The 25,868-nt window shown below is 39.6% G+C and overlaps 1 protein-coding gene across 1 annotated transcript in view; it reads left to right on the top strand.

Annotated features, from left to right (window-relative positions):
* Nucleotides 1–25,868, top strand: part of CNTNAP5 (contactin associated protein family member 5) — a 261,242-nt gene that overhangs the window by 219,617 nt on the left and 15,757 nt on the right. The window contains exons 16-21 of the mRNA XM_054277569.1: nucleotides 163–333; nucleotides 2,340–2,558; nucleotides 8,287–8,526; nucleotides 9,847–10,071; nucleotides 24,165–24,295; nucleotides 25,740–25,824. Of these exons, the coding sequence (XP_054133544.1) occupies nucleotides 163–333; nucleotides 2,340–2,558; nucleotides 8,287–8,526; nucleotides 9,847–10,071; nucleotides 24,165–24,295; nucleotides 25,740–25,824 (1,071 nt within the window). The remainder of the gene's footprint in view (nucleotides 1–162; nucleotides 334–2,339; nucleotides 2,559–8,286; nucleotides 8,527–9,846; nucleotides 10,072–24,164; nucleotides 24,296–25,739; nucleotides 25,825–25,868) is intronic.

Here is a 25,868-nt window from a genome sequence, read left to right as displayed (position 1 = left end):
AGTACTAGCTCTTCTCAATTTCCATAGGTACAGAATGTTCCTTTTTTGTTGTTGTTGTATTTTTTTACAAAAAGACTCTCTGATAAAAGGTGGCTTTCCACATGCAGCCTGCAGCTGCTGTCCTGTGCCAATTAACTATAGAGAAGGGGGTTGTGTTTGCAGGGCAGTTCTGGAATGCTGCTTCCTTCAACACGGAGGCCTCCTACCTGCACTTCCCCACGCTCCACGCCGAGGTCAGCGCGGACATCTCCTTCTTCTTCAAAACCACCGCCCCGTCCGGGGTGTTCTTGGAAAACCTTGGCATTAAAGACTTCATACGAATTGAAATAAGCTGTAAGTTTCACTGCTCAGAAATCTTGGTGGTTTTGCCCAATTTGACAGATGCAGAGAACTGGGAAGGACATATTTTCTGCCATTTTTAGATGGCTGTAAGTGCCTGGAGATGATAAGATGGAAACATAAAGATTCTTTTATCCAGACTTACCTACCTCTCCTGTCAGAGTTTCCCTTTATAGACTTGATCATTACACTTAATCTTGTTATGGCTAGATTTATCTTTCTTAAACAAGACTATGAATTTATTTTTTCAACACTGATATTTATTTTAAAATATCTTTCAAGAAAAGACTACTGGTTTCGAGTTGAAACTTGAAAAGTTTAATGCAACCGTTCTGATGGTTACTTTTATTTCCATATCAGTAACATACCCAGTGTTATGCAGCCCTAGTGTTTCAAAGGAACTCAGTGGGTATGGTAGAGCTACGAGATGAGAGTTTATGAAGGACAGGACACTAATGCAGTACAAGTTAGTCACAGTTGTAATGGATCCTGAATACTTCGAAATCTATTGAGTGAGTGCAGTGTAACTGCTACTCAGTGTATAAGGAAAATAGCTGGGAATTTAATTAGTGAGATTTTGCCTCACTCCTCTTGTGATGACTTCAAATATTTATTAGTGACAAAAGAGTACAGTGGCTTTGACATGAAATACGACACGTGTATTCCAAATTCTGTCAAGCTGAGGGAAAACAAACTGAGTGCTATGCATCTGATAACATGCTTATAATAACCCCAAAATAAAATTTAATAAAACAGGGCCCCAAGGCCCTTTGATTCATTAAACCAGTGGTAAATGTCATGGTGGATTATCACAAGGTAATGAGGTGTGATTTACTGTTAATTGCACATCAGGGTTCAATTTGGTTGCACTTCAGGGTAGTGCATTTGATTCTCAGGGATACAGAAGTAAAAATGGCATCAAATATAACAAATACTGTGAACTAAGAGGATTGTTCAGTGAAAGCTTCTGGATGTGTTTGCATCTGTACTCCTAGAGAAATGAGTTATTTAAAAGTTTGGGAAAAAATCTTTTAGACTTAGGCTTCTCATCAGTGGTTTGTTGTTGTGCTTCTTGCTACCAGAAGCAATTTGGTAGCAATGGAATTTGCAGCCTAAAGGCCTTGTATCAAGGAAGCTCCATGGAGCAGGGGCTTCAAGGGAAACAGCTTTTTAGCAGATGCAGGGGCTCAGAATAGATCTTTGTCTATCCCTATGGAGCATTTCCTATCTTAGCTATCTAAGAAGCAGCTTCTAAAACCAGACCTATCCAATTTTTTGGGCTTGAAATAAGAAGGTTTTTAGGAATTTTCAGTCCACAACCTTCTGGTTATGTGATATGTGGGCCTGGTTCTTGGCCTTTGTGGTGCATTTAGCATTTTAGGAAAAGGAAAATAATCAGTAGCAAGAGAGGAAGGTGGACTCTTTTATGTGGCTTTTATTTTTCAACTATTGTCTTGTTTCTAGATGTGTGTTACATATACAGCTTTAGTTTAGAATCACCCATTGAATAGTTTCCCCCATCAATTTTTTTGTGCATCTTGGGTCAGAATTAGGCAAATGCTTCTAGTATTCTCTTGTACCACATGCAGCCAAGTTATGTAATGGTTAATTGCCTTCATTTTGAAAGATCTAGTTGGAAAGATCTTCCTCCTTGCTCCCATCTTAACATTATTTGTAGAAAATCTTTTGGGACTATTGTGTGACTTTTGTGCAGTATTTAGCACTTTTACTTCAAAAAGAAAAGTGCTATTTCTAGATCACTCTGATTTTTATAGCAAAAAGGATAGGTACCCACAACCAAGCTTAATCACAGCAGAGATCAAACAGTAAGGCTGCAGGCTTAAATTTATGTATAAGCTGCTGTGTAGGAGATGGGAGGTAAATGATCCTCTACTATTTGCTCACATAAAAGTTAATGGACCCTATATTTATGTAAGATTTCTTGATGTCAAAACCACTCTTTAGTTCACTTCCTCTTCACATCTGTTTATCTCTTGCAGCCCCCAAGGAGATCACCTTCTCCATAGACGTGGGGAATGGCCCCGCAGAAGCCACCGTGCAGTCTCCCACAGCCCTCAATGACAACCAGTGGCACTACGTGTGCGCAGAGAGGAACCTCAAGCAAACCTCTCTGCAGGTGGACAACCTCCCCAAGAAGGTCCTGGAGGCCCCAGCTGAGGGACACTTCCGCCTGCAGCTCAACAGCCAGTTATTTGTAGGTAGGGACAATCCAAGGGTTCCTGTAGATAACAGTATTTCATGTAGTTTGGTGATGAATGCTCTTCCCTCACCATTGAGCTTGCATGTGGTGGCTTGATTTTGCTTTTTCTTCTTCTCCTTCTGCACAGACAACATGAATAACATGAAGAACACTCAAGGCACAAACCATAGTTTAGCCATGCTATACTTGATGGTATTTTTGGGGTCAAACTCCTAAAATGTATTTATTTCCAAAGAGTTAACAACCTTTCTTGTTATGCAGCACTGGCTGTGAAAAATGCCATAAAAAATGTGACCTCTCTCTTTAGGCACATTGTAAAAGTCAAAAATTTTTCATATAAGTTTCTGGGGCAAAGCCTGAAGACAGTATGGTCTTTAAATTCTATTCCTTCAAGCATGCTCACCAAAACCCGTATTTAGCTAGAGAGTCCATGAGTGAGAGAAGTATGAACACAGCCAAAACAAATAGGGATGTTTTATCTGAAAGTGATTTTTCGAAGAAGAAAAAGGAAAATTAAAAGAGGGAAGAAAAGTCTCTGCATATATTTTGTTTACTTATCTCCCTTGCACAAGAAACCTGGATTGGGACTACTTTGTGTTTGATAATATGATAATGGGTTACAAAGGGAATTATCTCTTTTCTGTATTCAAATGCTGTCTTTCTGAGTAATCTGCTCAAGTGATGGAGTGGGATGTAACTGTTCTTGTGCAGGGCCATTCAGGTAACTCCTGATTCCTTCCTTCAAATGGATTTTTTTTACTTAGCTGAAATGCTAAGCGAACCTCAATCTGTCAATGCATTTTAATAAAGTTTACTTCTGTATTCATACCCTTATACTTAAGTAGCTTTCAGGGTATTCATTTGAGCTTTTTATTGTGTATGTGTGCAGTAATTACTGGGCTCTGAACATAAAGAATTAATCTGTTAATAAATAGATATGACTGCATCAATGTCAGGAGTCCTTCCAACGCAGCTGTTGATTTATACTAAAATGATCTCTGTTAGACTCAGCTGGAGAGGAGAACACACAGAAAGGAGGCTTAAGACTGTCACAGTGCAAGGTTTCTGTTTTCTGCTATGAAGCATGCTGCTAATCACTTGTTTTTCAAATACTACATTGATCCTAAGAACATGTGCTGTGGGAGGCCAGGCCTGGAGGCAGCAGGCTTGGGCTGCCAGACACCTTAGAAACATCAGAGAAATTTAGCCAACATACTGTTTGCAGTTAGGAAAATTGGAGATTTTGTGGCTGAATAGATACGATTTTTTGGTTGTTTCTTTCTAAAGGACTAAATATGATGGATTTTTCATAGGTCATCTATTAGATATATATATCAACTGTTTACCATCTCACATCTGAAAAGCAGTGTCTGCCTGTAAGCTTGCTCCTCAGCCTCAGCAAAATAAACAGGTTACCTGTGCAAATTTCTTGGTGGTTTTAAAGTGACATAATTGATGAACTGTCTAATGAAAATCTATGGTAGTTAAGGACCTCACCAGAGCAATGTGCCAACAGAATCAAAGACAAACAAAAAGCCCTGCACCTGCCCAGAACAGCATCAGCATCCTCACAAGCTGGGGATTGAGTGGATGGGGAGCAGCTCTGCCAAAAAGGTCCCCTTGGTTTTGGTGGAAAAATGAATTTGTACCTCATCTGAATGTAGCTGTGCTTTAAGGAATAGGTTGGAACCTAGTCCCTGATACCAGCAGGGACTTCTGACTGATTGTACTCTGATTGCAGTGAGTGTTTACAGAAAACTCTAGGATATGGATATTTATTTCAGCCAAGAGGTGAAAAGTACTCACTGTGCAATAAATATGTTGCATTCTGTCGTCCATCCACACTTTTACTGAACCATGAACAAAAGGGACAGAAAAAAAAAGAGTTTGAGAGTGCTTTTTCAGGCCTTAACTCTGCCAGATTGAAGGCCAAAATTATCTGTGACTTGCTAAGTTTTCCTGAGAGCTGTCAGAAGAGTTGGAAACCTGGGTTGCCTCCTGATTCTGGCACTATTTCTCCCCGGGTGCTCCAGGGAAAGGTGGCAGAAGTCCAGCAATACACAGATGTGATATAGTTTGTCTCTACTGAAAGACTCATTTGAATCTCATAATAAAAAGCTACTGATTTAATACCTCAGCCATGCAGAGAGAGCTTCAACCCATCTGAAAAATAAATGTATAAACACCATTGTAAAAAGGAAAGAAGCAGAAGCACGTAATATTGCTCCCTACTCCCCCTATAATCCACAACATATTTGTCTCTGCAGTATTCTGCATACTGACAGTGATTAAGGGGTTTCCAGCCTTAATGACTGTGTGTGGCAGGCTTTTGAGATAGCTGTGTGTGTCTGTGAAGTGGAAGAGAAAAATGACTTTGCATTGCCACTACACTCAAACAAGCTTGGGTTTTAGTGCAGTTAGAAAGGAATTAGAAAACCATTTCTCACTTTCTTTTAATGGATCTTGGGTACTAACTGCTTCCAGCTGCATTATAATCTTATCAGAACATGGATATCCTTGCACCTGGCCAGATTTCTTCAGTAAATTTGGAGAAAAAGTATAGTAGAAGAAGCAAACCCCAAACAAATATGCAGGCTAAGTAACATCAACTGCACCAAACTGTCCAGTGACGAGCAAATTCAGCAAATTACTTGCTCAGAAGGGGCAGGCAAAAACCATTCCTTTCAACACTTAGTATGTTTTACATGGTTTTGTATGGTGCAGCTCTCCCTGTCCTGGAGTAGTTTTGTCATTGTGGCATGGTCTGAGATGAAGCCCTGTCTTACCTACTGGTGAAGGCATGAGCATGAGACTCCATCATGGGATGGGAAAGACTGTCCTCCCAGACCACTTTGAGGGTAGGATTTGAATTCATCCTGGTAACATCACAGAGGCAAAATAAAAGTCCTGAAAATTAATCTGATGTACAAAGCTTTAGTCAGAAATTTATGTGGTATTTGTTTGGTACATTTAGGAAATTAGCAAAGCTAAGTGTTTGTGTTCCTGGTTTTGTCTTGGGAGAAAGTGAGCAAGGAATGAATCCTTGGGTGAACCTCCTCTGTCTGCTGTAGACAGTCCAAAGGCAACATAACCCAGAGAAAGTCAACATCTGAGAAACTTTCTCTGGAGACAGAGAGGAGGAATGATAGGAAAAAAAGGAGCTTATTTACTGCTGATGGCTTTAAAACCATTTGTAGACACCTTGGAATATTTTGGAGGCCAAGAGGAGGAATTAAAGCCTAACTCTTTGTGTATCCTGTATGCTCTGTATGTATTTCAGCTTGAGACCAAAAATTGTGACTTCAAGGTCTTCTGAGGAACACCACAGGAAGTTCTCCTGCTCCTGATTATGATTCCTGTACTTCTCTGCCCTTTCCTTTTCTTTGTATCAGTTATACAAATGCTCCTAATACTTATTTTCAGCCTCTCTAATCCAGCTTCCACTAACAAAAAGTCCTTTGTTTTTTTAAAACAAATCCTCAACTCATTGCTGGAATGTTAATTATTTAGTCAATTGTGTCACCAAGCTATGCTGTGAGTGCTCAGTTGAGTGCTTCTTGTCCCCTCCTCTCAGACTCTCCCTTCTTTTCCCAAGGGCTCCTCACAAAAAATCAGCTGCATAAACACCTTGCTGGAAACAGCTTGGCTCACTTGGCTGTCACCTCTACTTTGAAAAGTACACCCTTAACCTTGGTGTTTTTGGTCCTTAGGCTTATCCTAAAATATGTTTTCCTGAATAAAACATTTAGGTCTCATCCTTTAAAGTCTCTAGTCCATCAGGCTCCTGTTAGAGTTGGAAGAATTTACAAAGCCTAATTTAGGGAAGAGTTTTGTGTGTTTGTTTTCAGTTTTTTCTTTGTTTTGCAGGAATGTATATGAAGATTAAGCCTAGTCAATTGAAGAAAATTGTCCAAAATAAGTAATAGTTTTGCTTAATCAATGCTGCGTGAGTCTAGGTTCATATAGCTGGTCTGTGTTAAGCTCTATATTCTCCAGAAAATATAAGATGAGAAGAGTGAGAAATTTTACATGGCTTTCCAGAGGGCTTTAGAGAGCAATAAGAATATGAGTAGTGCAATAAACATGACATTCATAGAACAGTTAGCAATAGTTTTAACTCATTTTTGCTGTGTTACAGCTGGGATTGGTGTGTGTATTGAGAAGAGGCAAGGAAACTGTCATTCATCCTTGTAATATTTGTGGTGGCCTCCAATGCAAAAGAAAATAGAGTAACCAGTAGCCTTAAAGGGAGAAATTCCATTTCTACTTACATAGACTTTACTAAAATATCTGTATGGTATGTTTTGGTTTGGGTCAAAATCTCCAAACAACAGGACTGTGTGTGCAGTGCAGCAAAAGCAGAAAGCCTGATTCTTGTCCTCAGAGGGCATTTAAAATAAGTGAGCTAACATTTGCTCACCTGAAAACAACAGCTGGCTAAAGAGGAACTTGAAAATATTTGTTTCTCTGAGAAAGGCATCATAAAATGTGTGTGAAGAGACGTGTCTCATGCATACTATCTAAAGTTCAATTACTTTAATTCACATCCAGTGAATTTCTGCTATTAGTGTTCCAGAAAGAAAAGTATGACAGAATGGTATAGTAGAATACCAGATCTTTTCAGACTGTTACTGCATTCTCTTTAGTTTGCAGAAGTCTTGTTTTAATTAATTTATAGAATAAAAACAAATGCTCTTCTACTGGGGCTAATCAAGTGATGCAATCTCTTAAGTCATACATTATGAAAAAGAACCAATTTCTACAGAAGAATAATAACTTCTTTCATACTACTTTTTGCAGGAGAATCACCAATAAAGCTAGCTTTTAAGAATCTGCAAATGCTGATAACTCCTGAACCAGAATTAGATTTCCTAGCAGCAATCAAAACTGCAGTATCTTCAAAAGCAAAACATTGGCAACTGCCAAAAAAAGTGTATGATAAGAAAAATGGTCGTATTTTCATAGAGAACTTCAACAATCATCATTATTATCATTCTCAGAGATTGCCTCTTATGGAGAAGTGCCTTCACTGTAACACTGTTAGCAGTTTCATTTGACAGATGTGATGCTGGTTAGCTTGTAGAGACTGAACTGCCCTCTTGCATACAGCTCTGGTCTCCAGGAAGAAATGCAATTATGTCTAACCATTGTACTAAATAACACATCTGTGAACTGAACTCATGTTTCAGACCTGCAAAAACCATTGGCATGCAGCACATCAGGCTGGGCAGTCATGCATAAATTCAGACTCCAGTATTTCCCTCCAGCCAGCAGGCCTGGTGCTGAGCATGACTCATCCCTGCTATCTGGGCTCATCAGCATGTGTAACCCTCCTGCTGGTGGGATTAGGGTGTTGTTTGTACTAAGGCAGCAAATAGCAAAAAACAACAAAAACCCCAACATTTTCAGTCTGGTTTTCTCATATATTGGGTGATATGCAGACATAAGATAAAGAAACTAATCTTTCTCCTAAATGAATTTGTGGTTTCAAAGAGAAGAGACACAAAAAGAAAGTGTCATATACAGCTTTCTAGTTCTTTCATAAAAATAGAGAGACACCTTTAGTTTCCAGGGCTGTTCATCTGTCTTCTACCATTGTATGCACTGATACATAGTATTTTTAAAAAATTTGTGAATTCGTATTTGTACTTCAGGATAGGATTGAACTTCATGGCTTTGATTACTGTTCAGACCCAGTAATGAGTGCATTTTTCTCTCTTTCTCAGGGGGAACAGCTTCCAGACAGAAGGGCTTTTTGGGATGTATTCGATCTCTGCATTTAAATGGACAGAAACTTGACCTCGAGGAGAGAGCTAAAATGACACCGGGTGTAAGACCTGGATGCCCAGGACATTGCAGCAGTTATGGGAACCTGTGCCATAACGGAGGAAGATGTGTGGAAAAGTATAATGGTTACTTCTGTGACTGCACCAACTCAGCCTATGAAGGACCTTTCTGCAAGGAGGGTAGGCAGCAAGTTTTGATCCCAGTTATTTGTGCAATAACTCTGAATTAAAGCACCATTTCACTCATGTCAGCTTGGTGTCCCTACATCTGAAGATATTCTATTATCAGTTGTTCCTTCAATGTTCTTAAATGTTTCTCTTAAGCAGAAGTCAACATCTCCTTTTGTTGACTTCTGTGTTGGCCTCAGAATTTAAATTGGTGTTAGTTGTACTAATAGTTTACCACTATATCCCACTATGATTCCTGTATTCCATTGCATGTAACAATCCCCAGACATTAGGAAATAGGGCTGAAATGTGTTATAGCAGGTGTTTGACCATGTCTGAATGTTTAGGTTGCTTGTTTTTTAAACCTCATCTTCTTTTCTTCACCTTAACAAATCCTTGAGGTTTTTCTTCACAAAGTTTTAGAGCATTGTGACAAAATGTGACAAAAAAGAGGTATTCATTTTATGTTGGGATTTTTTTTTCCATTCCTGCGACAGCCCATCCAAACGTTAAGAAATTTTTAAAATAAGCATGAAGCATTCAGGAGAAAACTGATTTGCATGGTTCAGTCTTTGGTGAATGTGTCCTCACTGAACCTTTTTGGTGGCTTATAGAAGATGCTGTCAACACCAGAAAAAAGCAGGGCAAATATGGAACATCTAATTTAGACAGCATGTTTTTTGGAACTAACAAAACCACTACTCAGTAACAGCAAGGTGCAAGGTGAATTTTTAATTTCCATGGCTGTCCCCACCTCACAAATGCGACAGGTTTGCTAAGTGGGCTGCATCATCTGCTGGTGTAAATTGGCTTAGTTGTTTAATGAAAACAGAAACATGAGTTCTAAGGATCTGAGGATGCACAGGTAGATGTTTTTCTTTATCTGATGCTCCCAGAGACAGCTTCCCTTACTGGCTGCCTTTAGTCAAAGTGTTGCTTTCATAATTAATTTCTTTAAAAAGGAGACTGGAAAGAACAAATCTATTTTGGGTCAAGACAGAGAATATTGCCTTACATGTCACTGTCCGAACATGGTGAACAAAGAATTTATTTGGCTGATAGACATTTGGGCTCTTCCATATTGTGGAATTCTGATTCCAGCACTGAAATAGTTGAGTTTGTGTCTCCATACACTGTTTCTCTCTGCGCCGGACAAACAATCTGCAAGGAAAGACACACTGTTACCCAAGTGAGGGAAGGGTGATGTCAGCTGGATCCAAGGGTGTTTTGCAGTGTTCTCATTCTGAGGCAGTTAGTTCTGGTCCATTTCTGCCTGGGAGTTCTGAAAATGCAGTAGCTGAAATAATCCCTTTGGTTTATATCTGCTTTCAGAGGTGTCTGCATTATTTGAAGCTGGCACTTCTGTTACCTATACTTTCCAAGAACCTTACCCTGTCACAAAGAATGCAAGCACCCCAAGCTCTGCCATTTATGTGGATGCTGTTGTGTCCAAGGAGAATATTGCGTTCAGCTTTCTCACAGCACACACTCCAAGCCTTCTGCTGTACATCAACACCTACTTCCATGAATATTTGGCTGTGATTCTCTCCAAGAATGGTGAGTAGTCTTGATTTGCTACCCAAGGGAGGCCAGTGCAACTCTGTGGAGTTTTGGGGCGATTCGTGTGTTCATTTGTTTGTGGGGGTTTTTTTGTGGAGGAATAGTACAGAATTCTGCACTGATATAAGTTCATTTCTATGTCTTCAACTTTATCAACTTCATGGTGTTCAGTTTGTGAAATGGCCATCACTCTTGTTTATGTTCCTTTATTTGGCATTCAGTGCTACAGTTGCATATTCAGTCTTTGAGTAATCATGTTGTTGGGGCTTAAAATGTGCTTTAACTTCCATTTGGCAGGGTTTTACAATAGTATTTCCTTGCTATTTATTCCACAGTAAGATCCATTAGGCCACCAAGATAAGGGAATGAGAAATACCATGTACAAGAGCACTTGGTGCAGAAATACACTATAATTTTATCCTTTGCATTTTGTCTGGGGCCATGTATTGCTCCTCACTGGATTGTTTCAATGGAATAAAGCCATTTTGTCTACATATTAAAGCCAGAATATGTCAGAGTTTTCTAGGTTAATTCACCAAAACATGAGGTGTAAACTGATTTGCTGTTTAAAGATACTTAATGTGGGTACTTTTGGAAAATGTGTAAAGATTTTAGGGGCGTACACCTTGGTCTTCTCAGTAAAACTCGGGCTCCTGAGTCCTTGCAGTGCTTTCAGAAAACTCAATCCAGACAAACATCATCCTAGACAAATGGGGAAATATTAATTTTCCAAGAGTTATCAGGCACTGGAGCACTGGAAGTGATGAGCAAGCATATTCGTGAGTCAGTAGCCTGTGGCAGAACACTAGAATGTTAATGTAATGTGGCTGAATATGTAGATTTGACTGAATGACCCAGACCACTCTGAAGCCTTGGAAATTCCAAAAAAAGTAAGATTTCCAGTACTGTCAAATAAAAACCATAGAAGATTAAAAAAACAATAAAGGTTTTATTGTCAACATAGAGTTTGCAATAGTTTCTCTCTTGTTCATGTCATGTGGCTAATGTTAAAGCTGGCATGGGATAGTGGATTGGCACCCTAATCCCTGGGAGAGGCAACTGGAGTAGAAACTGCCTGAACAGATCTACTCCCAAGGAAGCTTTGGCAGGGAGGTGGGACTGCTGAGGTGACCCTAACCCTCTCCTGTCCAGTCCCGAATTTCCATCTCTAATTTGCTCCTGTAGCCCAGTGTTTATGATTTTCAGATGTATGAATATTCTAGTGTAGCTCCAGGGTGATGGAGGTTAGCCCCTGCTGAGGTGAAACCTTGGAATCTGCTTCTCAGTTACACTCAGGTCTCTTGATGCCACTCAGACAGTTGAAATAGCCCTAAAGTTAATCACAATGTAATACCCATTTAAATCACCTTTATTGCTGCCAGAGTAGTCTGAAATGACCTTAAAAACATGAGTCAATTGACTTCTATTGATGGAATACACCATAAGCAACCTATAATTGTGGAGCTCTAGGAGGGGGTCTCTAATAGTGCTTGGGGTTGGGATCAAGACATGAGGGTGTCCTGTAGCAGCTCAGCAGGAGCAGAGCTTGAGACAATGAAAATGACCTTTCATTTTGTCAGCTGCAAATGTTCCATCAGTTCCCTTTGGCTTAGATGGAAAGAGGCACTCAGCACAGTCAGGCAGCACAAACCATGGTGCTTTTCTCAGATCTGCACCTCTTTTAATTTACTTGTAATGTCATGGTAACAGTTGTTTAGAGGGTTGGTGAGACATCAGGCTCCAAAATTCTGCACTATAATGTGTAGCACTATATGCAAAGAATGTTTAAGATAACTAGCTGACCTTTGTTAGCTCCTGAAAGTCTCCTTCAGGATTACTCAGTGCGTGCTTCTCTGACATTTTTACAAGAAGTCATTGCAGTCATGTATATTCTCTGCCTTTTGTCCCAAATGGAATAATTCGTTAAATTTCATGTCCTTTTACTTTTTAGTCTTGTTGGAATTGAAATTATTCCAATGAAAATAGTGTTCAGATATGTTACTCTTTCTTCCTCCAAGAGGTTTATGCTTGCCATAAAGTTACTGGACTATGAATATCAATGTCCTTTGTAGCATTAAAAGTGAGTGTGATTCCTTCTCTCTTACTGGCTCACTTTCAAGGAATCTTGCTGAGTCTGACAGTGTATGGTAGGACATAAGCAGGTCCCTGCTGGATAACTGATTGGTTAAATAAAGGTTAGGCTCCTGGAGAAATGGGAATGGGCATTCTCACTTAGGAGGTGAGCAAGCTATGGAGTAATACTCCTTAACCATAATCACAAATCCCTTTCCACTTGTTAAAAAAATATGTAGGAACAGTCTGTGTATAATTTAATACTTCACCTTTTGTAACTCTTTTGGTAAGCTACTACTCATGTTATTCTGTTATTCTCTTTTCTGTTATGCACAAAATAACTAGGCAAAGTATTAGTTAATAAAAGTGACTATGAGAAGAATACTTTTCCTACTTCTGACATCTCACATTAAATATTAGACATTAAAGAAGTGAAACTGTTTTCAAGGATTATTCATAATTAGAGTATAATAAAAGGGCTTATATGAAAGTGAAATTGTATAAGCAGCTATGGTCTAATTCAGTCAGGTGTGAAATATTTCCTAAAACCTATTGATTTCAGTAAGTTTTTATATATATAATACTTCTAGAAGCAGTTTCCACCTATAGAACATATTCCATAGCACAGAGTCTGTTCTTACCTCATGTCCTAGAAGTTTACAGGTAAGGTTTCAAAAGCTGATGGTTTTAAAGATGACTTAGGGATTGTTTCCTCCATGAGTTAATAACTGATGCCTTGAAAGCATATGTGTGATTTGAAAATTGTATACATATAAAATACATACATATTGTATACATATACATACATACATATGTACATTGTTGCATCTTCCTTTCCTCCCCAGCCTTTCATGGATTTTCAAATTACAGCTACATATATATGTGTATATATTGTATATGGGTGGATGTGCATATAAAGCTCATGTAGTCCCATTGGCCCCACATCCAAGCAATTAGCAGTACTGGCATGATTGGCATTTTTAATATCTCTTTCTGTAGAAATTTCAAATTATAGTGCCTGTTACTAAGCTACAGAAAATGGGTAAATATCTCTAATTAGTCATCTCAGTGTGCCAATCCACAGAAATTATCCATATCATGGGAAGGTGCTACCAAGAAAAGAGTATTTTTTTTCTTTCCCAAGCTAGCTTTTCACTGTACATTTTTGCAGTTATATGATTTCACAAAGTAACCAGTACCTTTGAGATATTATCTTTGCCTTGCTCCCTAAAGGTAATAAATGACGGGAGAGAAAAGCGTTAAAAGAAAGAATAAATACACTTAAAGTTTATATACAATACACTTTATTTCTCCTTTCTTAGTTTTCCCTACCTCCCTGCAAATAATCATATGCAATATGAACATGCTGAAATATATTGTCTAGAAAATGTTTTAAGAAGTCTTTGATTCTCGGTTTGATTGTCTTTCTCCATAGAAACAATATGATTCCTAATCTAGAAAAAAAAAAGAAGATAGCTGGCACCAAAGAAGAGAGATAGGGATAGAATCTCAAACTATGCTAGAGTGATTGAAAAATTATCTGTATTTATTATCTAATCTCATAAGAAATTAAACTATTTGAGTCCTTTTTTTTTTTCTTTTTCCACCTTTCCAGCATCTATTGCCATCACACTGAGCTGTGTTCTCCATTTCTTTTGGAAAGCAAGACTCTGATTTTGCATAGTAAAGATTAAAGACAAGGAAAAAGGCACAGTTAAAAACAGCAGTACAAATGAAAACATCTCAAGTAATTCTTAAGTCTCTGATATTCAGCAAACAGTAGCAGGACTTATATCAGCTCCACTTCTCTGACCTAGAATGTATTGAAATCAGCTGATATTTGAAGTGAATAGGAAATCACAATGTGTAACAGAGGTAAGCTGAGTTAACACTCTAAAAAAGAAAAGAAACAAATATTGTCAGTGAGAAGCTACTGATTCATTTTTTCTTATAAACTCCTAATCTCCTGTAATCTCTTCCTGTCTCTGAGTCAGAAACAGCTTTTCTAATGAAAGCATGTAAATTCTCCTTATTGTTTTTGCCTTCAAGTATGTTGAGCTGCATCTCCAACAGGCAAAGCTTTTCTCACTCAGTGGAAAATAGATGCAAAAAATCCAGTTCAGTCTTTGAGGCAAGGAATCTTTTGATCCTGTTCCCACTGTGCCCTCTGAAGTTTAATGGGTCAAAACTAAAACGGGAAATAGGACTTGGGTGGATTTCAGAGGGTGATTCTTCTGGTTCCTTTTCCTTACTTGCTTTCCTTCCTGTCTTGGTTTTGGGATATTAACTTCAGAAAGTTATTGCTTCAGAAGGACCCTCTCAACTACTCTATTGCTTGTGCAGTTGTCTTCTCTTTTGAGAACACCTTGTGCCTTACAGACTTGCAGCAGGCATTGAACAGCCTGCGCGCTTTGTGTGACTGAAGTGGGAAATGGTGACATGGTTCAGGTATAGTTGCTTTTAACAGATCAGGAGCAGGAAAGAAAGTCCTGTTGGGAAGTGTGGGAGACAGCTTTGTGGAGGAGACGAGTAACTGTGAGTGACTGAGAATTGCTCCCAGTCTAGCTCTGGTTCACAGCCATTATGTGGCAGATAGCATGTATGTCTTCTAAATATAATTGCAAGCAACTGTTGCAGTTGGCCCCTGAAATCTCATTTTATTTACTGGGTGAAGGACCAGAGACAGTTTGATCAGTGAATATAAAAGAAATTTCCCCCAGTTGCCTTAAATGGGAAGCTGGCTTTGGTACCACGAGTAGGCAGGGTTGGGGTGGAAGGAGATTTATCTATCAGCTTATTTATCTAAAGAGAGAGATTTCTGTTGTTAGAAATCCCTCTGGTCACTTAGATGTTTCCTTGCTGTAAGCAACTTCACGCAAAATAGGAGTGCTGATTAAAGTTTTCACTTCAAATCCAGTACTAAAAAGTCTTTGAGGATAGAGGTGGACTTGGCACTCAAACCCAGTTCTGTCTTTTGTTTGTGTTAGCATATGGCGCTTTAAATTTCTAAGTGTGCAAAACTAACTTGAAAGACGAAGCTGCCATAAAATTCAGCCAAGGACTCTGGCAGATCTCTATCTCTGCTTTCCAAGAGAAGAGAACTGAAAGATCTGTCTCATTAGCTGAATTCATGGACATGTTTGTACTCATGAAGATTATTTTGCCGTACTGGAGGGCCAATAGATGTTCTGGCGACCCACAAGGGAAAACAAGAGAACTGTAATTAGATTACATAGAACAGGAAAGGTTGAACAGGCTGAATAATTGATCTGTGCTCTAGCTATATACAGGCTGACTTTGAACTTACTGCTATCTGGCATAAAACCCCAGACCATTGGCTGCAGATAATCAGCTGGGAAGAAAAGCTGTGTCCCCATTGCTCATAGGAGGTAGTTATCTCCCAGGAGGCTTGAGTTCCTAGTTCACAGTTTCCAGCTGATAAGTAATTCTTATTGTTGGATTTCCCTGGAAATGTCCTGAAAGGAATGAGAGGAAGGGCAGAAGGTCCTGTCTCATAGATGCTCCATATATTGTGTATATGTATATATGTGTGTATATATATATATATGTGCTGTTCAGTATTTCTAAAAGAAGAGTATTTCAAAACTCCTTTTATTGAAAAATTTAGCCTAGAAAATTTATAGGTGTGGATTTTCAGTTGCTTTTAATTTAAGATTATCTGTTTTGTGGACAGACTGAGCTGTGTACTAAGCTGTAGTCCAGCAGAATCATTGATTTAAATGCTGCCTTGGAGCAGGGTAGCTGTTTGTACACAACAGAGAGCCCAATACTTGGAAGACTGAGTCTTGGTCCAAACAAATCTCCTGCTCTCTCTTGTATATGGTATCCCTATTAACATGTTAATTTTTCCATATAGTATCAGCATATCAGTTATCCTGTCTGCATCATGAAAAGGTGATTCCTTCCTTCTTGCCGTTCTTGGTGGGATTGGGTGTTTATGTCCTAGTTTTTACAAATGGAAGTGGCCTTCAGGAACTGCAGAGCAAAGGTCTGGAGCAAGGTGGATGTACACTTGGTAAAAGAAGATCAGATCTGGGAATGGGCATTAAGCAGACTGGGCACACATAAATCCGTGGGCCCTGGTGGGTGCACCCACAAGTGCTGAGAGAACTGGTAGATGTCACTGCAAGGCCACTCAAAATGAAGTGGGCACAAACCAAAACATGAGACTTTTAGCATGAGAGTGACTGAGTATGACACATTATGCCTAGAGAATTGTGCAGACTCCATCCTTGGTAGTATTCAAAAGCTATCTGGACATGGCCCTGGAGAGCTGACCTGCTCATGAAGAGTCTTATTAGTGGGACAGGGATGGACATCATGTCCTCCAGAGATCCCTTAAAAACTTAGCATTCCATGGTTTTGTGAAAAATCACAAAAATATGCATTTGAAGGTAGATTACTGGAAGTTAATATGTGTAATTTTACTAGAGAAAAGTGATTACAATGCTACCATTATATGGTTCTTGCAAAAGGATTTTTACTAGGTAAATTATTCATTTTTCCTCTAATTTTTCCTGTTAGATGACTGAAGAACATAAGTCAGTTCTTTGTATACCAGTGGTTGCAGCTAGTTTTTGCTATAATCTGGAGATCACTTACTAAAGGATCCAACATCTCCATTCACAGACACTGGCATAGCCCATGAAATAGGCAATCCTTAGATCGACTTGCTGATCAGAGGAGCAGAAAATTTCCCAGAGATTCCTGATCAGCCAGGCCGTTCCTCTAGAGCTCAACACAAACAGGCATCATTAACCTCAGAAAGCCATTAATCCACAAAGTTCTGTGCTGCCTGTCTTATGAGTTAAGAATGAAAAGGACATTTTAGAAGAAGCGTATGATTACTTTTCAGTAGTTTTGTCTAAAAGATTATTGCTCGCTCTTCTGCTCAGGCATCATGCAGTGCTGAAATTGCTTCTTTTTTTCCTGTTCATACCATCTTTTTACTGTGTTCTCATTGCTGAACACAATGGCTATTTGTTAGGTCGGCATGACACAAGTCCTTGCTTGAACAGGCATCTGTGCTGCCAAAATGGAAAGAAGAATGGTTAAAAGATATTAGGAAAAAAAGAAACTGTGAGCCAGAATCCCTCTGAGGGCAGGCTGGGCTGACTTTCTCAGGGTATCACAACAGCAGATCTGATTTTTTTTCCCGAGAGCTGTTCACACAGCATTAATGATGTTGCATAATTTGCAAAGCAAGGTTGAACTTTTGGAATAAAATTCACAGGATGATACTTTGTATTCCAATCACTGGATAAAGAATAAAAACTCTTCCTGCCATCCTGGCTGCTCTGCGAGTCTTAAGTAAATGTGTAGAGGGAGATGGAAGCCTGGCAATGTTTTTCTTAATACAAAGGTGAATAAACCAGAGAATTTTTGGATACCTATCCCTGGAAGTGTACAGGACCACGTTGCATACGACTTTGAGCAGCCTGGTCTAATGAAAGGTGTCCCTTCCCATGTCCCTCTCCATGGCAAGGAAGTTGGAACTAGGTGATCTTTAGGGTCCTTTCCAACCCAAACCATTCTATGATTCTGTGATAGCCTTTGTTAATGAAGGGTCTAAAATATCAAAGAATCTGTAGGAAAGGTAGGGTTTAAAATTTACTAGAATAAACCTTACCATCAGAAACCAAGTGCTTTCAGAGAGATTTAACTGCAACTGAAACCCTCAGTTCTCTTCTTTGTATTTATATTTAATCACCTTCAGGGGAAAAAAAAGATAGTTAATGTTGCATCACTTTGTAAAACAAACAATAAACACTTCCTTCACAAAAAGAAATACCTGAGAATGTAGAGATAATGATAATGACTAATAGTTGGTTTTTAAAATTGCTCCTGCCTTGGAGGTTTCATGTCATTTTCCAACAGATGAATATTCATGTATTTTAACAGTGGATAAACTGGTAAAGTTTATAAAGAAGGAAGATGTTTGTCAGCAGCCATCAAGCTGGTAGATCCCAAATTGTGGCAGCACTCTGTCTATTGCCTCCAGGGTACATAAAAGCACCACTGTGCATGCTTACCCATGAGCTGAACTGCAGGGACAGTTCCCTGCAGTTTTTTATTTTCCCACATCCATGGGTTAGCTCTATTCCCATTTTAGACCCAGACACATCACCATGTACATGAGCTGTTTTGTTCAGATAAGAGGTCCGCTTAAAATCACTGCAGCAAGCTCTGTGTTTAGGCCACTCAGTGTGTGCATCACGAGCTCTCTGACTGTGGTCCTCTGGGTCATTTTTTAGATTTTGCTATATTTTCTATCTTTGAAGCAAGAAGCATCTGCCCATTCCTTGTTAATTGCTGGTCAGTCTGTGTTCAGCCAACTGGCAGCTGGTGGGAATGAGATGTCTGTGAAGGTTAAACACATTTCTCAGTCACGTAAGGGAACCAGCTACATTTATTGATGTTTAAGTGACAATCTCAATCTGGGTCCAGCTGTCTAGCAGGATTGTAGAGTGAACTGAGGTCATGGGCCTCCAGATAGGCTTCTTTTGCTGTGTGTGTTTTTTCTCTAAGTTGAAGAAATGCAATGTGAAGAGCAAGTGCTGTTTTTCTTTTTTTTTTTTTTTTTTTTTTTTAAATAGAGGATGGCCTAAATTTGATCCTTGAGTCCTGAATGTCTCAAGCATTGAGTGAGAGGCATTCAAATAATACTCAAATAATCTCCTATTTTTTTAATTACAGAAAGAGACTGCAAAAAATTGAGTGGTGGATTTTTTTTTTAAACCCTATGAAACAGTAATGTCTAAGCAAGTGTAATGGCTGAGTAGTGATATCAGCAACATGTTCAACAGTTTTTTTCTTTGTTTTCTCTATGCAAAACAAATAGCAAGAGCCACCTCCTAAATAAATGCAAGTACTTTCTTAGTTAAATGCCACTGGACACTGAAGAGATGGGCTCTGTTCTTAAAATCACCAGCAGCACTTCCAATGGAGAGTAAATTTACTGAGTAAATATCCCTGGGGAGAAGCTGCTAATTAAGGAACATGTTTCTAAGCCAGCTGCTCCTAACTGAGAAAACAGTGGTTCATTTTTAAATATCTAGGCTATGAAGAGAGACACTGCCACACTGAAACTGTGCAAGTTCCCAGAAATATATTTTGTGGTAGACATGACTGAATAGTGTCATGTGTTGTTCTGCAATCAGGAGTGAACAAACATTTATACCTCATTTGCTGCAAATGGCTTTTGAGCCAATACTTTATTTTTTTCTAATTTAATTTTTTTTCATAATTGCAACATCAGTAGCCTCACTAATATATTCCACCCTTTGTTTAATTTATGCTTTCCTTAATTATATTCTCTTTCAGCCACAGCTTGGGTGAGTCTGGAGAATGTATGTGGTGGTGTAGTTAAAGTCTAGCAGTCCAACAAGGGTGACTGCCAATTTGAGACAGCTGTAAGAAGCTTTGTTATCCTAAACACTTTGCTGGGTGACTCTGAGGCAGCAAGACATGCAGGGTTTGTCCAATGCCCTTTTATTTTATCTGATGCAATGTTTCACTATTTCATACATGCACATTTACCCCAAGCCAGAGCTGTCAGCTGCCCTGGTTTAAATGTGTAAGTGATGCTACACTATGGTGATAAATTTGTACGTTTTACATGTGCCACCCACATGTGCTCCCTGAATTAACCTCAGCTTCTCTGAGCAGAGCAAGATGTCTCACCAGCTGCTCCAGCCAGTTTAAGTCATTAAAAAGTGCTGTTGAAGTTGGCGACAGTCGTTGGGTTCAATTTGGGCTCATTTAAAACCGGTTTCCATAAATAAAGGTCCTGCAGAGAAGTCTCAGACTCACACAGATGCCATTCCCTTCCTTGCTGTTTGGTCCTTCAAGATGAAATGACACAAGACCTGTGGTCCTGGTGACAAGGCTGACAAGAATTTGGCTTAAGAATGATGGATTTACAGACCAAATTCCAGATAATTGATTTCGCTTTTCTGCAAAGCTGCTTTAATCTTGTTGCCAAATACCTAGCACTGGCTGAGGTCTTTCAAACAAGCGAGTCTTTTCTGAGCTGGAACATTCTGTGTAACATTTTCCCTTTTCTGGGTGATGATTTAAAAATTACTGTTTGATTTTCAACACAAGCTTTGGCAGTCCAGAATTAATGTAAAGTTGGAGGGCATAGGCCACAAAGCCAACAGATTATTTCTGATATCCCACTCAGATGCTGCTGTAGACACAGAGAGAAGAAAGGCAGCTCTCCTGTTGACATGTTCAATCAGCACAACTTTGGGACATAGAATATGTAACACCATGGCCACACTATTCCTTCACACTGTTCAGTCTGGGAATATTTTTTTTTGTTCTTCAGACTGAACACTTTGAAATCTCTAACCAGTTTTGTGTCCTTATTACCACTAGACATAAGAGCTGCTACACCAGCTCGTCCTCAGAAAAAAGAAGCGGTTTGAAGGCACCATGCTGTTCCTGTAGCTGCCTGGAGGTTGGTTATGCTGGCACTGATCATTAGTGTTCTTCTAGCAAGTACAAGTGCTGGCCTCCATCATCATTGAAAGAGTGTCCTGGGAGTGTTTTGTTTCAGAAAAGCCACCTCAGACTTAGTCACCAGCATGGGATTGCATAAATCATGCCCTTTGGTCTCTGTTTCCCAGGACTTCCCTCTGCAGAAGGGAATCCCCAGGAATCCTGTTAAAATGGCTCTTAGCTGTTTGATATCTTCAGGGGGATGTCAATCAGCCCCACAATCATGGATTTTAGTGCTGCAGGTTGCAAACTGAGGACCACAGCGATGTGCAGAAAGCCAGCTTTGACTCTGACAGTGGTCTCATCCCAGCAGCACGGCAGCCCACGTGGAATCATTTCCTCAGGAAGGAATGAAAAGAAGCCACGCTGTGCTCAGTGACTCTGTGGCCAAGCCAAGCCTGCCCCCCTGTCAGGCTGCTCTAGGGACAGCATTCCATGATGAAGGGGATGGGTAACTACAATCATCATGTGTGAATCTACTCTTACCTAGTACTGCTGGGGTAATGAGCCCACTAAAATTTTCCAGCCCAAGGCCAAGAGAAGGATCTCTGTCTTTTCCTTTCTCTCTCTCCTTTATTGACTTAACAATTGCTCCAGCAATTCAACGTACATTAGAGAAGGAGTGCAACTGGTTGTGCATTGCTTGAGCATTATGACACTCCAGGTGTGCATGCTCAGACATGGAGAGCTGAAAAGAGGATGACAGGCATGACTACAACAAGTCTGACAGAAATTACACTGCTCATGATTAGTGTGAACCCCTGTTGCGAGGCAAAAATGATGCAAAATAGAGAATAGGGAGAATAGAGCTGGTTTATACACTGATTTCCATTTGCAGTTTCTGACACTGGGCTGATGTGATGGAGAAAGTCAGTGGACCAGATAATCAAAATTCAGAGGACAAAATAAAATTCTTAATAATAATCCTAATTAACAATCCATTTATTTTGCTTGTCAAGTAATAAAATGGCAATTTAATCTGCCAGGAAAATTATTCTGTAATCTGAACACAGAAGTTTTAGTATTGAATGCAAAGCAAAATTAGCTCTCATCTACAATAGAGAAAATTCAAAAGCACAACGGTAGATAAGGTCATGTACTTCTGGTTTATATTAATACATATTTGACCCCGGGCAAAGTGCCAACTTGAATTCAATAGTTTTGAAGAGCAACTGTCCATAAAAAGAGTTGCCACTGGAACTCAAAGCAATTTGACAAAAAAAAATTCCATTCACCAATCTCTTTACATGATTTATTGTGAAATTGCACCACTTTAGAAAGTAAGATCTGTTCTCAATGGATGCCAAGAGCCTCCTCCATTGTCTCGCAAAAAATGGAACAGATGGTTTCTGGTTTAAAATCACTGCTTCCGTGACAAAGTCAATGGGTAAGTCCCTCTTTGCTGCAGCTGAGAGCCTGGATAGACTGCATGTCATGCTGGCTCCCTTTGAACACAGGTGTGCTGGTTGTTGTTGTTGATCACCTACATACACCTGCATATATAATTATAATTTTATATACATGTGTGTTCGTAGCCTTCAAAAAGAGCAAAGAAGGTTTTTTTTCACATTTACAAACTTAAGTTCACAGACCACACCCAAGCCCTGTTCCATTTTGTGCTTTACATCCCTTTCAAAGGCTCCAGGTAAGAGACAGCCTATAAAGAGCTTCTGCTGAGACATGAATTTTAGTTTGGACCAGTCTGTTAGACTACCATATTTTAGTTCCAGCTTACTCTGTGTGGTCATCTTGGCTGTGGTGTCAGGGTCAGTCAACCTTTCTGCTTTCTATCAGCTCTCCCACTGCCCAGAGCAAATCTGAAGAACTTCCTTGCATTGGGCTTCTTTTCTCATGTATTTCTAAGTGTTTCTAAGACGTTTACACTGTTAATCCCTGTTGATGCATCTTCCACTCAGTACCAGATAATGTGATGGTGATTTAGTTTGGACCTTTGAGTGTGACAGTCATGGTGATAGACAGCACCTCCTTGCCCTCACTATGCAATGAGGGCTGGGAGCTCTTCACTATGGTTTGGGGCAGCTGAATTGGGACCTATAATATCACACTGAATAATTTAGCAGCTTTTACTGACCTTGATGTCTTCACAAATTCCCCTCTAATGTCCATAGCTATGTGTGAGAATTTAAATGCTTTTCATCGCTTTTTTTTTTTATTTTCACTTTAAAATTCTCCTGGTCCAGCAGACTTCTCAATCAGCTAAAAAGCCTTCATCCTAGAAGTTCATTCTCATTTTCCTTCTTGATTTTGAAAGCTTTTTTTCTATCCTACAAATCCCAGAGAGTGTCAGTGCTCATCTGGGACATGCTGAATTTTGTAAAACTTTTTTTTTTAAGTACAGCTCTTAGGAGGAAAACATCCTGGCAAGGTAAATGAAGGGGGAATGATCTTAACTGGAGTAGGTATTCCATCTTGAATGACTACCAACTTCACTGTGAGGTGTGTAGAGGTGGAAAAATTCCTGACAATTTTCAGAGCAGGGAATAAACGCAGGACTGTTTCTCAGGGTTGGGGTGCTGTCAGCATTTATTTTCTCTTTGGGGACAATTTAAAACAGCAACAGAAAAGCTTTTGAACTATACAGTACTACAGTTCCATGAATTTTGGTTGCTGATGCATAAAAAGAGTTCAGAAATTTCAGATTTGTTTTTCTGCTACTTAATTCCCAGAAAAGTATGCTTGAAAGGAATTTACCAGAATAGATCCTTTTTCTTTTAGATTATGCCATATGTAGCTCCATGTGTGTATATATCTATATCATCTATATCTATCTATATCTATAATCTGTACACATTTCCTGTAGTCATTTGATTGAAGGATTCCTCATTTCCTTGTGCATTTTGTTTTGTTACAGTACTGTTATTTATCAGAAGTCACAATGCTTATTTTGATAGCAAGACTGAATGAGATGTTTAGCATTCATTTTTATATGAAGTACATTAATTCCTTGAAATATGTTGGAAGTAAAGGTACTTCTTTATTTCATATAACTTATAACGTAAGTACAAGACTTTAAGTGTTTGGAATTTACTTACAATTCTTACTGTTGTCACTGTTACATCTGGATGAAAATAAATTATAAAACCTCACCATTATCAGTTTAGCAGAGCAGTGCAAGCCCTGCATGCCCTCTGCTGGAAGTGATCCCTTGCAGGATGATGTAGATCAGCTGTGGCAGTGCTCAGTGTCTGACCTGCAGACAGACACACTCCCCTTTGATATACTTAGTTACTCATTAAGTTATGTGTTTCCATAGCAGTTTGTTAACCCAGTAGGAAGGAAAGTTCCTCTAGTGCATTATTTTCTTCACACTTTTCATTACAGCTTGAACTCTTTCAGCCGCCTTCTTGACTTATTAACCTTGTTACTCCATAGCAGTAAAAAGAAAATTAGTAATTTGTTGTGGAAAGTTATTGAATGATATCACATCACTGACACAGGTTTTATATGTACAATTTTTCTCTGCTTTTAAGGAAGTTTACAGGTCCGATACAAGCTGAGTAAGGATGGGCTCCTCATTTTCACCATTGACTCTGGAAATTTTGCCAACCGAGAGCTGCACCGTGTGAAGATTAACAGGGAAGGCAGAGAGCTCGTCATTCAGGTATGGCACAGCTTGTGCTGGGTGTTAAACAGCACTGCACGCCACAGACACTGGCACAGGTAGCCCAGAGAAGTTGTGGATCCCCCTCTCTGGAAGTGTTCAAGGCCAGGTTGCTCTGAGTGCTCTGGTCTGTCAGTGGGTGCTGTCCCTGTGCACAGCACGAGGGCTGGAACAAGATGGTCTTTAAGGTCCCTTCCTGCCCAAGCCATTGTATGATTTATGAATTCTGGGAATCAGGCTCCCTGATCTCAGTGCCTGATCAGGGGCAGGAGGCAAAGGTTTCACACTGATCCTGCAGCAGAACAGCCCTGTAGCTTCAAGCAGAGCTCCACCTGGACCCTCAAAGAGTGCCCAACAGTGGTGTTTTCCATTGAAAGGTCTTCCCTTGCTTCTGACAAAATGTGAATTAGGAAACACCTTTGGCCAGAAGTTCATCTGGACCACTGGAGGGGTTCTGGGGCTTAGGAATGTCTGTGTGATCTGTAGTCTCCATTGAAACAAGGGAGAAAAAAAGCTGAGGAATTCAGTTTTGGTTAGGGTATATTTCCCAAAGGAGAATGTGACCCCAGCTGCCTTATCCTCTCAGAGAAAAGGAAAAGCTGAGGGAATGCAGGGTGCAGTCAGCATGTACATGGTGCTGCCCCATCCTAGAAACTGGAAGCAAGCCATGCTGAGTGTGACAACCTCAAGAGGGACAAAACCCCTCCTCTGCCTTGTTCCCCTGCATCACCTGTTTTTCCAAGGTAGGGAGAAGAGGACCATCTTGCTGTTCCTTCTGCTTTTCTTCTAAGGCTAATTATAGCCATCCATATTGCAAAACAGGTTGGCTAGATCTGGGCAAAAATCATTTAACAAGGAAGAGTGGCAGAGTCTATAGAGAGAGGTTGTATCTTAAGGAATAGAATGAAAAGATAGAAACACACAGCGTTGCATTTTTTTCTCTCTACAGTTTCCATCTCTGGGTGGTAAAATCACACATCACACAACTACAGTGGGTAGGCCTCAATATCTAAGAAGAAGGGTTATGCTAAAAGCCAGGGTTTTCCTCAAGTACCAGTCTTCTATTGTCTGCTGCTCTGTGGTTTTCTTCTGTGCAGAACTAATTCTTCACAACACATTTCTAGAGTGGCCTCCTTTGAGTGTATTTTGAAGTGACTAGACATGGATTTTGGGAAGCAGGGGGATTTCAGGGTCAAACTTTAAGCTTTTCTGCAGGGGAAGTTTCTTCAAAGTCCTTTATATGACTATTCTGGTATACCTTTCAGCTTCTCATGCTAAAATCAAAGCACATCCACTTTGCTATCTTTAGAAACTGAATCATGCTTGGGGGCAGAATTAACAGATTGGCAGCTGAGAACATTCCCAGAAGTTTGCAATGAGTACAATGAGATCTAGAGGTGTCCATGCGCTGTTGTACTGAAGTAATTTTATTGACTTTTTCCAGGTTGATCAAGTTCTCAAACTCAAACACAACTTTTCTGAGATTGATTTCAAGGCCATTAAGTCACTCACCTTGGGCAAGGTCACAGGTAGGTTCTACTAAATATACTCCTGATTCATGAGATGTTGCAGT

This window comes from Melozone crissalis, unplaced genomic scaffold (assembly GCF_028551555.1).
Source record: "Melozone crissalis strain CALT ecotype California unplaced genomic scaffold, PUWL_Pcris_2 ptg000023l_1, whole genome shotgun sequence".
Taxonomy (NCBI): domain Eukaryota; kingdom Metazoa; phylum Chordata; class Aves; order Passeriformes; family Passerellidae; genus Melozone; species Melozone crissalis.
The sequence above is the reverse complement of the archived record's forward strand: the minus strand, read 5'-3'. Positions and strand labels throughout refer to the sequence as shown.